Here is a 16,758-nt window from a genome sequence, read left to right as displayed (position 1 = left end):
ATACTTGATGCCTTTCAGGTACTGGATTCTGAAGTTTCCCGCAGAGTTTAATTTGGACCTCGGTTTGATCCGTATGACTGAGGAATTCCGGGAAGTAGCTAGTCAACTAGGATATGAGAAACACGTCAGCCTCATCGACATATCCAGCATGTAAGAGTGGCACAAGCTTCTTTCAAACAAGATGAGCCCACTGTTTGAGGGAGAGGGTAGTGATGACCCCACTTGACCTCCATCCATACCATTTCAGAATCAAGGTGTGCTTCTCTGAGGAAAGCTTTGATGCAATGAGCACAGTCCCATTGGACAGAGTTTCTCTCTCCAATCTTCAATTTCTGTATTTGTAAAATGGGGATTGTACTTTCTCATGGGGTATTATGAGCATCCAATGAATACCTGAGATAATATGTGAAAGCATTTGGCACATAATAGATGCTCAGTACTTGGTTACTGAATCTAGTCTCCTATACCCTTGCCACTCATAGTGTGGTCTGTGGATCAGCAGCATTGGCATCACCTGGGAGCTCAACAGAAATGCAGAATCTCAGGCCCCACCCTAAACCTGCTGAACTGGAAACTGCATTTTAATAAGATCCCCAGCTGATTCATATGATCATTCAAGTTTGAGATGCTCTGAGGTCAGCCTGAGGCTGTACAAATGTTGACCATAGTTGTGCCATGAACTCGTTAGCTCAGTGGTTAGGAACTTGGTGCTAATTAGGCTAGCATTTTATGTTGACTAGCTAACTTTGTAGACAAAACTATTTTAGGCCTGTGAGTATGGTTAGCCATATTGCAAATATGTGCTCTTGTGTCCTAGGCATTCATACTCTAGTCTCTTTTCCTAGAATACTTCTTCAAGAGTGATCAATGGTGAGTGATCCAGGAGTTATTAGGGATGTTGTTAAAAATAAGGATTATTCAGCCTGACTCCTCTACTTACTAGCTGTGTGATCTTGGGTAAAATTTTAATCTCTCTGTGCCTATATTTTCTCATCTATAAAATGGGAGTAATAGTAGTAATACCTGGTACAGTTGTTGTGAAGATTTAATGAGTTAATACTTGTGATTATAGTGGTGCCTGGGACATCTAAGAGTTTGATAAATGTTTATACTAAAAAATACAGATTATTCAGATTATTCATTCCTAGTAAATCAGAATCTCTGGTAGTGAGGTCTAGGTCTCTGTCTTTATAACAAGCTTTTCAAATAATCCATATGTTGCTGAAGTGTGAGAACCAGCTTTTGATGGTTTCCATCACCACCTATATATTGATAAACTCCAAAATTTATATACCTAGCCCTAACCTCTCCCTCATGATCCAAACCTTACTGGTCACAGGAAAGACCAAGTAAGGGATTCTGGATGAATCAGTGCAAACCTACCCTGTATGGAAAAACAACTCGAAGTTTATATTCTATTGGCAATGGGTCAGTGGTTTTCTCTTCAAATATGAAGGACTGGGCGTGTATTTTGCACAAGCCCCTGGAAGCAGGCCAAGAGTTACACAGTCAGTAGGTTAATAACTTCCATTGAGTGAAATGAGCTTTCAGCACATTGACCAGACTCACTCTTCTTTTATAGTCCTTCCTATGACTGGATGAGAAGAGTCACACAGAGGAAAAAAGTATCCAAGAAGGGAAAAGCCTGTCTGCTCTTTGACCATCTGGAGCCCATTGAATTGGCTGAGCACCTCACTTTTCTGGAGCATAAATCTTTTAGAAGGATCTCAGTAAGAAACTGGACACTTATTCTTCCAAGGATAACAACCACCATGCCAACTTTACCAAGAGCTGCATTTTCATACTCTGAAGTGTTGGCAGCCTCTGTCACTGTGCTCCACTGGAAAAGTGCCCTTAACTCACAGGAACAATCCCTTTTAACCAAAGATAAATATTATCCTGTCTTTATTTTATGGCTCAGGAGCTATATTTCTGTTGCTATTTTCAATGTCTCCTTTCATAGGATTAAAGCATGATTTTCTAAATATTCAGTGGAGATTTAACCATTCAAGGTTTATTTAGCTCTGTTGACTTCTCCCAAGTGAACATGTTTAGCTGGGCCCTTCATTTTGGGGGAAGAAATATTTATTTAGGTTGGGATATGTATAAATACCTGATTATGGATATAGGTTGAAAATAGGAATTGTAAGCTTTCAGGAGAATCTCAACATCAGGTTGTTTCTTTCTCAGGGATGGATATCCTGGATTAAATTTTTCTTTCCTACTCTGTCTTGATAGAGTTCCTCCTCTGCATCCCTTTTCTTCCCCCTGACTGTGATCTCTTCCTAGCCACCTACTCACTATCCATTTGTTATGATATTTCCACAATGGTTCACAAACAGCCTTTGTCTTTGTCTAACCAAGCTCTGGGGAAGTCACTCCTTCTTTTCCAAGATGCCAAAGAATGAATTACGTTATTGCTTGCAAAGAAGAACATGAGGTTAGAAGTATGGATTTCTGAAAGACTGATTCTTTTCACTAAGTAACCCTACTTGGAGAGGACCTTTTGATTCCCCACAGGCAGGCCATGAGAGGGAATCCCCTGCTCTGTTTATATGGTAGGAGGCTCATATGTATCTGATGACATCCATGCTGACTTCCTGAAAATGTGTCAGTTTTGCCAAAGAGCAGCCTTACTCAATTTCTGTTTTTTCTCTTTTCTTCTTGAAAACACATTGCAAACTTATTCTGACTTGAAATTATAATATTTATATTCATTTCCTCTTCTTTAATGTATGCCATTGTATCTCGAACTTGCCTGACCATTGGAATCACCAGTAGTGGGTGAAAAATGGAGATTCTTAGGTTATTCCTCTGGAACAGTGATCCTTTAGGTCTGACATGTTCCCCCAAACCAGTATTTTAGCAAATGCCCCAGGTGGATCTTATGATCCAGCAAATTTTGGACTCACTGGAATATGACTTTGAGTCTTGTCCCTTCCTCCTCCCATCAACACTGTGGTGTGTAATAAGTGTGCATCTGGGTGTGGAAGAGTGAAATGCAGCAGAATAACATGTTAAAGATACAGATATATTCAAACTTGTAAGATGCCATTATAAATGTGAAATGAAAGAAATCGTTTTGCTGTTGTGAAACATTATCTCACCCCTTCCATGCAACATTCTAATTTATAATTTTTTCAAAGACTCCATTATAATTCAGAGTCTCTGAATCTTCCTTTACTAGTTCACTGATTACCAAAGCTATGTCATCCATGGCTGCCTGGAGAATAACCCAACCTTGGAGAGATCTATTGCCTTATTTAATGGAATCTCTAAGTGGGTCCAGTTGATGGTTCTAAGCAAACCAACCCCTCAGCAAAGGGCAGAAGTCATCACAAAGTTTATCAATGTTGCCAAGGTATGTATGTCTGTTAATTAGACTGGGATTCTCAAAGGATTCTAGATATTCATTCTCTCTACTGAGAAAAGTCATTGAAAAAATTTGGAGTTCACAATATAAAAGCCAATTAAAATACCCATAAATGTCTAATGAGCAAATATACTTCTCTCATGCAAGAAGATTGCTTTTAATTGGCCATATTTGGAAGCATTTAATGTAGCTATTTTTCTGTGTAATGATTGATATATTTTTCTAGTGGATTTCATTTGTACTTCATTTTGAATTGATACTATTTTCCCTACATCCTTGTTGTTAAGTTGTAGGACTTCATCTGTACCTCAAAAAGGTCAGAATAATTCAAAAATTGTTACAAAGTATTGAAGTTAACCTTTTCTATTGCAGAAGCTCCTTCAGCTCAAAAATTTTAACACCCTGATGGCAGTGGTAGGAGGCCTTAGTCATAGTTCCATTTCCCGGCTCAAAGAGACCCATTCTCATCTTTCTTCAGAAGTTACAAAGGTACAGTGGATCAGATCATAACCCAAGTAGAAAGTTCGTTTGTAAATTGTTTGGGGGTAGGATGATCCTAACAAATGTCACTCAGAAGGGGAAAGTTTTCTTCTTAGACAATAGGAGGTTACAGCCATACCACCTGGAAAAACAGATTAGAGGTGGCAACAAGTGTCCTAATAGGAATGCTTTGAACACCGTTAACATATTGCAGTTGTAAATATTCAAAAAATATGTGTTTGGTGCTTACTATGTGATAGGCATTGTGAAATACATGGGGTTACAAGGCAAATATGACAGAAATCATTACTACCGTCCCGTCCTCAAATGAAGTCATTGAACACCTGCTCTCTTCATATTACTGTGTTCAACACGGTGGAAGACACAAAGGAAGGGGAGGCAGAAAGAAATCTTTTGTATAGAAAGCCCTCAGATTTATAGCTCAGTTTTCAGGGATAAAAAAAAAAAAATTTAAGCAATGATTGTTTCCCAAACTGAACTTTTTCTGCCATATTTATTTCCAGACCACAATAATATTTCTCCTTATTGAGCAAAAAAGAACATTTCATCCTTATGAAAAGATTTCCTTGTAAGCGTGTACTTTGTTATATCAGTAAGGACACTTTCAGCTGTAAGTTAAAAAAAAAACCTTGGAATTGCTTAAACAATAAGGAAATGGATCGTCTCACATACCTGAAAGTCCAGAGGCAAGGCCAAGTCCAGGCATGGTCTGATCAGAGCTCTGGCTCAGTTGCTCTGTATTCCTCTGAGTATGAGGTTTTTGTTTTAGTTTTTGTTTTTCATTGGATTGGTTTCCCTCCTGATTGGGCTGTCTGCAGCAACGGGAAAATTATGCTTTCTTGTTTATGAAAGTTGGAGATAGGGAAAACCTCTATTCAGCTCTGCACCCATGGAATAAAAGACCTTCTTTTTTTAGACAGATTGGACCATCTCAAATCACATGCCCACCCCTGGGCCAATAACAGTATCCAGAGGAATACAATGTACTGATTGGCTTAACTCTGTGTTTCTGAACCAATCACAAACCAGAGGGATGGAATTATGAAGATGGTAGATCAGAACCCATCCTTGGATCTGGGCACGGAAACAGCGTCATCCGAGACACATGGGAAAGAGTAGACTGATCAAAAGTAGACACACGGGTCTATTAGGAAGGTATGGCTGCCGTTAGGCAACCAACAATAGCTTGTGCATATAAACAGGAGAATATAAACCACAGAAGCACTGCTGAGTGACCTCAAACACTGCACCCCTTCCAAGTATAATGGGGCTCATTATGTGTTTCATTTTCCTTTAGATTAGTAATGAATTTCCAGTAAAGAGCAAAACATATTTTAAATGTTGTAAAGAATAAGAATTCAGTGGAGGCTCATAGAAGCTTGCAACCACCAGTATGTCTTCAAAAATTATTTATTTGAACTCCTCTTTCTTACAGAAAAGAAAACTGAGGTCCCCAAAAGTGAAGTGACTTGCTTAAGGTCACCCTCCTAGTTAGTGGCAGAGTCCAAAACCACAGCTATCTCACACATCAGTATGACTGTTCCTACCCCATACTGGCCCCTTCAAGTTATATCTTGAATGCAACTTTCTTGGAACAACTAGGAAATTTTAATATACTACATACTTCAATACAATACATGCTTGTATTTGTGGATTGTAATATTTCCATGAATTACAAAATACTTATATATACATGATGCTATTTAACATCTCAACACCCCTAGTAGGTAGGCAGAGGTGTGGGCTATTTCTCTTTTGACGCAGAATGGAACAGGCTGTCCAACTCATAGCCAAGCCTAGTACATTTTTCTAACTTTCTTTTCCCTGGTTAATATTTCCCTGCATCAACGTTGGTGCAATTGATACTTCTTTCAGTAGGCGAGGAATTTCCTAGCCACACACTGTTGGGCCTGAGGGTGGGCAGAAGGGAAGGCTGTTTGAAAATACTACTTTTCCATCTGTTCCCAGAACTGGAATGAAATGACGGAGCTGGTCTCCTCCAACGGCAATTACTGTAATTACCGCAAGGCCTTTGCCGACTGTGATGGCTTCAAAATCCCAATCCTTGGCGTCCACTTGAAAGACTTGATAGCAGTCCATGTCATTTTCCCAGACTGGATGGAGGAGAACAAAGTGAACATTGTGAAAATGCACCAGCTCTCCGTTACCTTGAGTGAACTGGTCTCCCTACAGAATGCCTCTCACCACTTGGAACCCAACCTGGATTTGATCAACTTGCTCACGGTGAGTCCAACGGACTGGAGTTTGTGCTAATAACTCTCCTGCACCTCACTTCCCAGGGTATGCAGGAAGATCCATGCCAGCAATTCACAATGGGGGTGGGGGAGGGGTTGAATTCAGGGTCAGTAGATGGGAAGGAATCTCAAAGGATGAAGGGAGGGAAACACACCTGTAACCCAAATGACTTGAGACACCAATCTCCGAGCAAAGAAAGTTCCCTTTGCTTTGAGGGTCCCAGTCTCAGCCTCCACGGCTCTGGCTTCTGCAGTTCTTAGAGAGGCCCTCCAGCCCTGCCCTCAGTGCCTCATCCCACTCATCTAATTCATCACCCCCTTCTATATGCCCTCAACTCATCGGCTTCTCTTGATCCTCACTGCACTGCTGTAGTTGAAGCCTGGAGTAATTCGGGGACCTCCTCTGAGATCTCCCTCCCCGTTACCCCCATCAACCTCCCCAAACCACCAGATACAGGTCCCAGGCTGCCACTGGAGCCCTTCACGACTTGTTTTCTGACTATCAGTTTCTCCTCGTTTGTCATCACCTGATCCCGCATCACACCTGCCTTTGAGGAATGTGGGACTTATACTTTCCACCACAAATTGCTGCCTTCTACTTTCTGGCTTTGCATTTTCTTGGAAAATTCCTTCCTTACCCACCCCCCAACCCCACCATGACTAGCTTAATTTCAAAAGCCTCTATCTTTCTGGAGCATTCTCTGTTTCCTTCCAAAGCAGTAAGGCATCTGTCACATGTGTTGCCCTTGTACTTTGTACTTTCTTATCTATAGGAGGTATCACTTGACATTAGATTTTTTTTCGATTTACCTGCCTTATACATCGCCCGTCCCCAGCACCTCTCATAGTATTGCATAACATCTTAACGGAAAAACCTGAAAGAACTTTTTGGCCCACCCAATACCTGGCATATTTAGGAGCTCAGCAGATGAACTGGGTGCTGTATTTGGGAGTGGGTTAGAAGAAATTCACCTACTGCTCATACGTTTTGGCCTTGGTGGCACACACCATTAGCTGGTCTCTAGGTCCTAGCACTTTTAGACACACAGGTGTGTAGTAGAGAACATTTCCCATTGGCTGCTTCTTTGTCAGGGGGAAAGAGGCATAAGCAAATTCTCTCACCCTTGCTTAAACAAGTGGAGGAGCAACTTCCTTGTTTGGGTTTATGACACTGTAGCATCTGAAACTTGGCTGCAACGCCGAATTGACTACTTTCCTCCAGTGGCCATGGGGAATGAAAACAAGAACCCCTCTGGAACTCCAAAGAGCTAAATCCTCTAGGACTGCTGCATTGGGATAAGAGTGCAGTTCCTAGACCTTCTCACAAACTGTTCCTAGAACACAGAATTGTTTACCAAAGAAGAGAACCCCTAGGTGTAGGCAATAATTGTAGCTGCATTCTTAGTATAAAGCAGAAGTAGCCAACACACAGAAGCACAAATCTCTTGGGGTTGAGTTTGTGTAACAAATAGTAAACACCCAGACATTCTCTATTAGGGTGGGGGAACCTCACAATAATCCAGGCAGCTGCCTTTATTAACCATTTGCCATGTAAATCTGTTTCCATGAATAAGTGACCAGAGTTGCAGCCCCAATCAGACTGTAACCCCACAGCCACAGGTGATGTCTGAAGACCAGTCTCAGGGGGTAGCCTAGGCTCCAAGTGTCTGTGCTCAGGCTGCCTCCACGAGCTGGGGGAGAACTTCATGAGCAGCTGCCTATGCTGGGCAATTCCTCATCTGGATAAAAAGTAATGATGGAGTAGGGAAAAGAAATTTGAATTGTAAATGCAGCAGGCAACATCAGGACAGATATTTGAGAAATACTAAAGGATTTGGAATGAAATTTTGGGGCTGCAGATGGAAAATCTGAACTCCAGAAGTAAAAGCTAAGAAATAATTCATTTTTGCTGGAAACGAAAGAAAAAAGAAAAAGACTCAATCTCTCAGTCTCTCTGTGTATCTCTCTCTCTCTCTCTCTCTCTCTCTCAGGAATTGAAGGAAAATTTAGAAGCCACCAAGCACCATATTTAGTCACAGCAGCATTGTATAGTATAGTGTAATATAGTGGCAAGAGTCTCAGATGGGAGACATAACTTTTTGTCCTGCCTCTGCAGTTACTTAGCTTTGTCTCCTTGCTAACTCGTCTTGACTTTGGATTTTTCCTAAAGGGTTTTGTGCTCATTTGTAAGATCTCATCCAGCTCTAAACTTCTGTGGTGCTAGATGTAAGGAATGGTGGAGCCTTGGGACTAAGGAACCAAGTGTCAACTTAATTCTGTGGTTCCGGCCCAGTGGCTCATCAGGATAGCACAGTTCCACAGATGAGCACAATTGTCAAGCCAGTTTCTATTTAAAGCCAAAAGCCTTCCTCTCTCCCCACAACCAAGGAGAAAGTTCGGTGCATTCATTCTTCCTGGCCCTAGGCAGATTAATCTCCTCAGAATGAGGATGGAGGAGACTCCCAGGAGGTGTTCACTGGAGCCCAGTGAGCATTTCATGAACCACATACATGTTGAGATTAGAACCATACGTTGACTGCAGCTGCCCAAATGCATGTGAGGTCATTCTTATTAAGCACAGCATTGAAGGGGTGATTCTTTTTGCTCCAAGACTCTAGGTCAAGTTTCTGCCTGAAGTGACTGCTTCTAAACATGGTCCCAGGTGAGGAAGCTGATATATGATTGAGAGCCCTGGAAGAAAGAAAATGAGAACTCTTAAGTTAATGAACAATTACTAAATGCCTGCTCTGTGCAGTAGGCTGTATAGCAATGCTTGAACTTTCTGTAATAGTTTATTACAGCTTTCACAGCACTTTTCACATATATTTCCTCAGTAGATTCTCACACACACCCTGTGATGTAGCCTGGGCAGGTCAGAGGGTGTAACATCACCCCTGCCCCTTCCTATTTTAGAAATGAAGAAGCTGCGATTCATAACGGACAAAAGCCTTGCAAATAGCCAACTTCTGAATCCCAGTTTGTGGCTCTCTCTCTCTCTCTTCTCTCTGATGGACATTTACTCTGTAATGTGGGAATATTGCTGACATTTACTTTATTTTGCATCTGTGAAAATTAAATAATCTCTCTCCCTCTTCATGGGTGTGTAAAGAAAGAGTTAATTACAAAATGAAATCTATGCGAGCAGGGACTATGTTTGCCATTTTTATCGTTGTAATCTGAGCCCCCTGAACAGTACTGGCACATGAAGGAAAGAGGACCACACTGCCAAACTGTTGGGATTTGGATTGTTCCCCTTTTTAGGGAAGATCTGGAGAAGACATTTTCCACTGTGATCCCAATTCATGTAACCAGGAGATTTTAAACTGATGCTTCTTGTTTCATGGTATACGAAATAGTCTGATTTTTTTCATAGTATTTTTAGATCTATCAGTTACATTTACCATTCTGAGTATATGCAAATTACTGGAAAGCCCCTGTATTTTTACAATCGAAGAAGAAGAAGAAGAAAGAAGAAGAGGAGGAAGAAGAGGAAGAATTGCAAAAATGGTGAATGGAGACAGTTTGATGGCCAAGTGTGTGTTATTTTACAATTCTCCAGTCAAGACAATGTCGGTCCTGAGGTGCAGACTAAATCCACAGCCATCTTTGCTGATAGGCTTGGATGTAAAAGCAACAACCTGAAACAGTGACTCAGAACATTTTTTAGAAACAAACAAGCTTAAAATATGTTAGACACAAATAAATATTTTTGAAACCCCATTGACAAGCTGCCTATATTATTTAAAAGGTGCGTAGGAAGTAGAACAGATCACTTTGTGCAGGGCCGTAAGGCCCAGAGGAGATCCGAGAAAGCAAGTAGGATCACGGCTTGGAAAGCAGAGAGATGGCTAGAGTTAACCCAGAAGGCGGCTCTGCACTCGTGGATGAGCACAGTGGCATTTGGCTGCTGCACTGATTGGGAGCCAAACCCTGCAGTTTCCATCTGTGTGGCCCTCTAAACAAATCCCATTGGACACCATTAGCTCATTTAATCCTCACAACAATCCTGGGAGGGAGCTATTATTGATGATTCCCATTTTACAGATCAAGAGGCAGACTCAAGAAGGTTAATGACTTGCCTAGGTTCATACGACCACTAATAAATGGAGAGCAAACATTGGGAGAAAACAAAAATATTTCCATCATAGAGTCAGATATCTGTCCATGTGACATATGAAAATACTCAGGGATGTTCTGTGTCTTTTGAAAGAGCATCTCCCCTATTTAGTGTGTGGCTTATTTGGGTTTCTGGTTGGATGTTCTTGCACTGCTGGCATCTCCTTTCCAGCAGATGCCAGTGCTGTCATCAGAGGAAGAGTCAGGAGCACAGGAACATACTCATCAAAGCCCGGATTAACTCCTGACAACAGGAAGTCAAAAGGAAGAAGTCAGTCAGTTTTCTGTCTATGTCACATTCACAGTGCAAGGTAGCAAACTAGGACTGGGATTATAGAGGTGGAATTACAAATGTACTGTCTCCTTTCATGAAGCTTAGAGACCAGTAGAGTCTTCTGTTGTGGAATTTACAAAACAGTGGGCAACTGCCCATGGCAGATGTGTTTTATTTGGCCCACATGGAATCATAAAAAAAAATTTGTTATTAGTTGCCAGTGCTTAAAAATGAGGATATTTTATATAAAACTCTAGATTTCTGACTTCTCTTGACAAATTAGATGTGGCAATTGTCATCAAACTGACAACAATTTGCCTTAGATGAGTAGTGGCTATCTCCCATTCATCAGTGATCACACTTTCCCCTATTGCTTCCCTAACCCAGAGATCCAGTGTCAAATTCCACTTATCAGCACAAATTTTTCTTATTGTTGAGCTATGAGGAGAGATCCCCAAGTTAATCATATCTGCAAAACTCTTTTACCAAATACATTGTTATACCAATGTCTCTATCACAATATCCCTTTCATGCATCTCCCTTCACTCTTTTATATGGTGGGCTGGTTCCTCAAAGCATTTGTTTGTGACATGCGGACAGTTCCTCTCCTGAAAAAAGGCAGGGCCCCTGGAGGTAGAAGTGACTGCCGTTCAGAGGAAGGTGGATACAGTGTGCATTCTTTGTGAGCATGATTTTCATGATCTGAAATGATACTGGGGCAATTTTATAGTAAAGTCAATTTTATTATGCTTAAAAAAACCTTTAGATGACAAAGTCTAGATAATGCAATACATGACCAGATATATGAAATCCTTAATTTAACTGCTGTATTTAGTAGCTAGAATAGTGACTACAATGGTCCCCGCCATATATTAGGTGACCAATAAATATTTGTTGAATGAATGATGCAAAAATGACAGTTTATAATGCCAGTTTCTTGTTTTAAAAAATGAGATAGAACAGCAAGATAAATCCTTGAAAGACATCCTGTGCCTCTGAGTTTTCTCTTGCTCCTAAGCACCAGGCACTGAGCTGGAGATAAAGGGATCCTTGATGTTACAGACGAGGACCAGGGACAGGTGTATAAAATAAGACTTGGAAATGGAATAAAGCCTTTCACATTAAGACTTTATCTTTAGACAAAATATGTCAAAGGAAAATTTTCATGCTTAAAATGGTCAGAGAAAGGACAGGGCACCTGGTTCTCTTCCCTGTTGATAAAATGGTATGATTCATCAGGTTCTTAACATTGAAGGGCACGTGTGGGAATTATCCAGGCTTATTTTAAATCTTATGACTTCTGTTTTAGGTAAGTGGGACCATGCATTTTAAGGTTTTGCAGATTTTATCCACGCAGTTTAATCTTCATTTACATTCTTATCCTTGCCTACCCTAATCTTTCTCTCTGTCTTTATTTCTCCAAGTCCTCCCAGTTAGGTCCCAGTTCACAAGTTCCTCTGTGAATCCATCCTGATCATTTCTGTCCTCAGCGGCCCCCACACATAATAATAAGAATAGTTGTAACAGCTATAATAATAACAATAACATCAACAACACCAGATTACATTTCCTGAGATCTCACTGTGTACTAGGTCCTGTGTGAAGTACTTTACATGCATTATTTCATTTGATCCTGATAAAAATCCAATTAGATAGGGACTTTTGTGATCATTTCCATTTTACAGAAGTGGAAACTGAGTGTCAGAGAGGAAATAACTGGCTCAAGGCCACAGAGCTAACCAGTGGCAGGCTCAGAATTTGAACTCAAACCCACCGGTCTCCAAAACCTCTCCCTCATGCTTTACACGCTGCCTCCCTGAAAAATTCCTATAGCACTTAGAGCGGGGCAACTTCCTTCACATTTAGCATGTGTTGCCTTTTGTTGATGTGAATATATCTTTTTGTGTTCAGCTCCTATTTAGTCAAATAAAGTGTCTGGCCCTTGAGGGCAGGAATAATTTTATACCATTTTATATCACCAGAACTTAGCACAATGCCCTGAAATAATAGAAACCTATTAATTGCTCCTTCATTTCTGCAGTTCTTTAGTCAAACCTCCAAGACACCATTTATTCCATTTCCAAGTCTTATTTTATACACTTGTCCCCAGTCCTAGCCTGTAACATCAAGGATCCCTTATCTCCAGCTCAGTGCTTGGTGCTTAGGAGCTACTCAATAATTATCAAGAAAAATTGAGTCAATGGTTCTTGTTGATGCTGATGACCACACTAGGTTTAACTTTTTTCTTTTTAAAATTTCATTTTCCGGGACTTCCCTGGCGGCCCGGTAGTTAAGACTCTGCGCTTCCAGTGCAGGGGGCATGGGTTTACTCCTTGGTTGGGGAACTAAGATCCCACATCCTGCGTGGCCAAAAAATAAAATATTAAAACTTCTTTTAAAAAAATTTCATTTTCCACCTCTGCATGCTATCTTTTTAATGTTCTACATTCACTCAAGTTATTGGACATTGAGCTTAAGCATTCAGTTTGGAAAAATTTCAGTAATGTAAATAAGTAAATAAATGATTCAACATCCTTATTTATCCCTTCTAATTTGTTGTAGCTTTCTCTGGACCTCTATCACACAGAAGATGATATTTACAAACTATCACTGGTGCTGGAGCCTAGAAATTCTAAATCGGTGAGTAGTGTTTTCTCTCTCAGGTTCAGTGACAAACACCATTATTTTATATTTACAATAATTGACCATTACAGTAGTGCTTTGTGATCTAAAGATTGAAGAATTAAAAAATCTATATTCTTCCCATTTTACCAATGGAACAGCTTAGCCCTGACAGATAATTATTTCTTCACATTAGAAGCTAACAAAGAAGAACATCATTTCCAGTTACTCTGTTTTATTGTTGATCTTCCATGTTCCCTCTGAGAACCTGCCCCGCCCCCAAAAAAGAAGGAACAATAATTTGAATGACCATTCTAGGCTTTTTTTTAAAAAACTGATTCTACATAAAATTAGATTTAATAAATTTTAAATACCCTAATCATTCACAAATTTCTCTACTAATGATTCATCCAGCTCAGAATTTCAGTATCACATTGGATAGAGTCTCACTTAATTGATAGCTGACTCTTAGTAAAGAAACATTATATAATGAGTTGAAGAAACTGAATTACTGAATGTACACTGCTCATTACTCTTAGCAAGTGGACTGTAGCTCAGATATGCTTTGCACTAGTAAAAAAACAAATATTTGGGTGAATATGAAATTTACAATGAGGATGAGGTTTGCATGTTGAAAAAAAAATTTCTGTCTACTTCTTATATCCTGAGATCTATTTTCTTATGAAGGTCTCATTCATTACCTCCGTACCAGTTGAGTTCTGTGGCATGTTGCCAGCAACCCTAGGGCCTAAGTCTGTCCATCTATTAATACCTACTACCATTCTGAACCATCGAACTGAAAGAGGCAGAATGACTGTGAATGCTGTTCACAGTAAACGCCAGGTGGGAGACTATGAACTTGAGTCTGAGTCAGTTGACCTGGTAGCATCTGTTCTTAAAATAATGTCTGTGGTGGTCCATCACCATGTTCCCCTCCCTGCCAGCCCCAAGAAGCCCATCTCTTGGGGACACTGCAGAAGGCAGCCATATGGGAAGATACAGCACAGGAAAAGGGAGGGGTTAGGACCAGACTCTTCAAAGTTCGCGTGATGAAGAGAGAGCTAGAAAGAAAAGTAATGTTACTGAAAAAAAGGAATTCGTAAGCTCCTCCCTCATTCCATAGCTTTGGTGTGATGAAGCTGTCCTGTACGTGCACACACAGCATTGCCACCTCCTGACGCCTTCCTTTACCTATAACTAGGCACCTTAATTGCCACCTGTTGGTTGTTGGATGCCTGGCAGGTCATAATATATATGTTATCTCATTAACTCTGTTAAGGAAACAGAGTCTGGTGAGCATAGGTGTCTTACACGGACCACAGAGCCAGTCAGTAGGAGAATTTGGACTGGTCTCAGGAGTCTGCCTTCACCGCCTGTGCTTTTTCTACAGCATGATGCTGCCCATTACTTTCCCACCACCCCTTGTTCAGAAACAGGGTAAGAATGACCATTTTAGCACACATGCCTGATTTGTGCCTTTTAGATTTACTTTGGTTTATTTTCAGGATCAAGTTTTACCAATTTTTGGAGACATCTCCATCCAACATAAAAAACTCTTTTTACCTCTTGTAAAAGCAGAAGCTTTCAAAGCCCCTTCCAAGTGCTAAAATCCCATGAATCTGTGAAAACACATTTCCCAATCCCTTTCTGTCTCTTCTCTAAGTGGAATGTCACCTTATTTTGTATTCAGTGTTCAACGCATACTGGTAACTAAGAACAATTTCCCGTCAGGATTATATTCCTGAGAGCCTGTGGCTTTAATGTGCTTACAGTTAACACTGGCCAACCTCACCTAGTTAGTCCCAGAGCTTCTCAACCTTATTCTGTTCATGGCACCCTTAGTGCCTCATAATTTTTTGTGTTTTAATTCATGTCTCAGTTTTTTCATGCTACCTCTAGGTCAGAAGAAATACCTAACAGTTCCACTTATAGAATAGTTAGGTCCAAGCAACTAAATATGTATAAACATTGATGTTCTAATGGCTTATTACCTGCCTGAAAAAATAATACACACAGATTGAAAAAAATAACATTTTTATTTCATTCTTAAATAACCACAATTACTAATGGATATGTGTGCCTGTTGGGCATGGTACAATTTCTTAAATCTTGGAATCAGATTGGATACTGTCACCTTTATTGCTTGTTCCACATTGATTTTTTGCTTCTCAAGGACATGATATCATTGATAGAAATGTGGCATGAGCTGATGGGTGAATTGTGAACTATTTCAAGCTGGTAGTTCGTGTGCTATTGACAAATATTGAATATTGCTGTATTTCCCTCGGAAGTTTGAAATATCTTTTGGTAACCCTCTGAGTTCGTCGCAGTGCTCCAGAGGAGGGGTGTGCCTTGCTGTATAGTTTGGGAACCAAGGGTTTAATCCTTTATTATATCAACAAGATGAAAGGCTTTACCGAAAGAGCCGAGATGTGTGAGCACATGTGTGTGTGTGCATGTGTGTGTGAGAGAGAGAGAGAAACTGTGTGTGAGAGTGACCATATTCAGATGGCAGATAATTTTTTGTCCTGTTTGTAGCTCACAGCAGCACCCACCTCACAACATTGGTAGAGGCTTAAATCCGTACAGTTACGCCTCAACTCCTCTTGCAAAAATGGTTATCCCCAACTTGGTATTAAATTTAAAAACAACCTGCGAATACAGGTTTGTATGCATGCACCAGCAAAAATATTTCATCGTATGAGATCCCTTGGGAAAGGATACGAAGTGCACAGCACTCTTGGCTCCCAATAGGATTGTGTTTCACACTTGTGTTGTGTAAGCGAGTTGTACATTATTGCTACCATCTTCTCCACATTATTAAGTGAAAATGTCTTGCACGAATGTGGAAGAACCTGTGGAGGAAACAAGTTCACCAAAGCGGGGCTCGAGAGAGCTAATGATTAGCCAAACCGTCAAGAACTGATTAAGCATATTGAGAGATGCTGGTAAGATGACATAAACTTAGCTGTGCACTGCTGGCCACTTATTGCACACACCTAATTTATCACTAGCACTGACTATTAAAGAATTAGATAACTGGTGTTTTATGTGCTTTGTATTATACAAGCAAAAAATTGTATGGATTGTTACAGAGATGTTTAAGGGTGTTTTAGTAGTATCTGGGGAACTTGGATAGGATTTTTGGGTGAGCTGGGAGAGCAATATTTTTTTCCACCTAAAATAATACAATCTAGGCTGCTGTTAAACAAAATATGTATTTAGTTACAGATTAGATTCTACAGACAAAATATTGCATTAACAAAATTTTCACTGATGTTTTCAAAATATTTAAGTACTACATAAACAGAAGTTTTTACTGATATTAATATGCAAAACTTATATGGCTTTCTCAGTGTCCCTGGTCCAAATTGCTCGAGGCCCCAGATAAAGTTGAAAAATGTGTGTGTTTTCTGTCAGCAGCCTACCTCCCCTACAACGCCCACCAAGCCCGTGGTGCCCCTGGAGTGGGCCTCAGGCGTGATGCCAAAGCCAGATCCTACAGTCATCAACAAGCACATAAGGAAATTAGTTGAGGTAAGTGGTTGAGGGACAGTTAAATGTGAGCAGTTAAAAGGAGGCCCCGTTCTCTTTCCAGAGTATTCTCGGGTTGCCCA

At 40.4% G+C, this 16,758-nt stretch overlaps 1 protein-coding gene across 4 annotated transcripts in view; it reads left to right on the top strand.

Moving 5' to 3' along the window:
* RASGRP3 (RAS guanyl releasing protein 3) overlaps positions 1-16,758 on the top strand; it is a 77,304-nt gene that overhangs the window by 39,739 nt on the left and 20,807 nt on the right. For 2 of the 4 annotated variants that reach the window (XM_089923289.1, XM_030762974.2), the window contains exons 2-8: positions 19-150; positions 1,583-1,730; positions 3,188-3,361; positions 3,746-3,862; positions 5,843-6,118; positions 13,082-13,159; positions 16,562-16,678. In XM_089923289.1, coding sequence (XP_089779415.1) covers positions 19-150; positions 1,583-1,730; positions 3,188-3,361; positions 3,746-3,862; positions 5,843-6,118; positions 13,082-13,159; positions 16,562-16,678 — 1,042 coding nt within the window. The other 2 variants (XM_089923293.1, XM_089923292.1) reach the window with 2 other exon arrangements.

The sequence above is a fragment of the Delphinapterus leucas genome, chromosome 13 (genome assembly GCF_059928025.1).
Source record: "Delphinapterus leucas isolate spDelLeu-1000000601 "Yukka" chromosome 13, BTC_Dleu_Yukka2, whole genome shotgun sequence".
NCBI lineage: Eukaryota > Metazoa > Chordata > Mammalia > Artiodactyla > Monodontidae > Delphinapterus > Delphinapterus leucas.
This window is presented reverse-complemented; position numbering and strand designations above follow the sequence as displayed.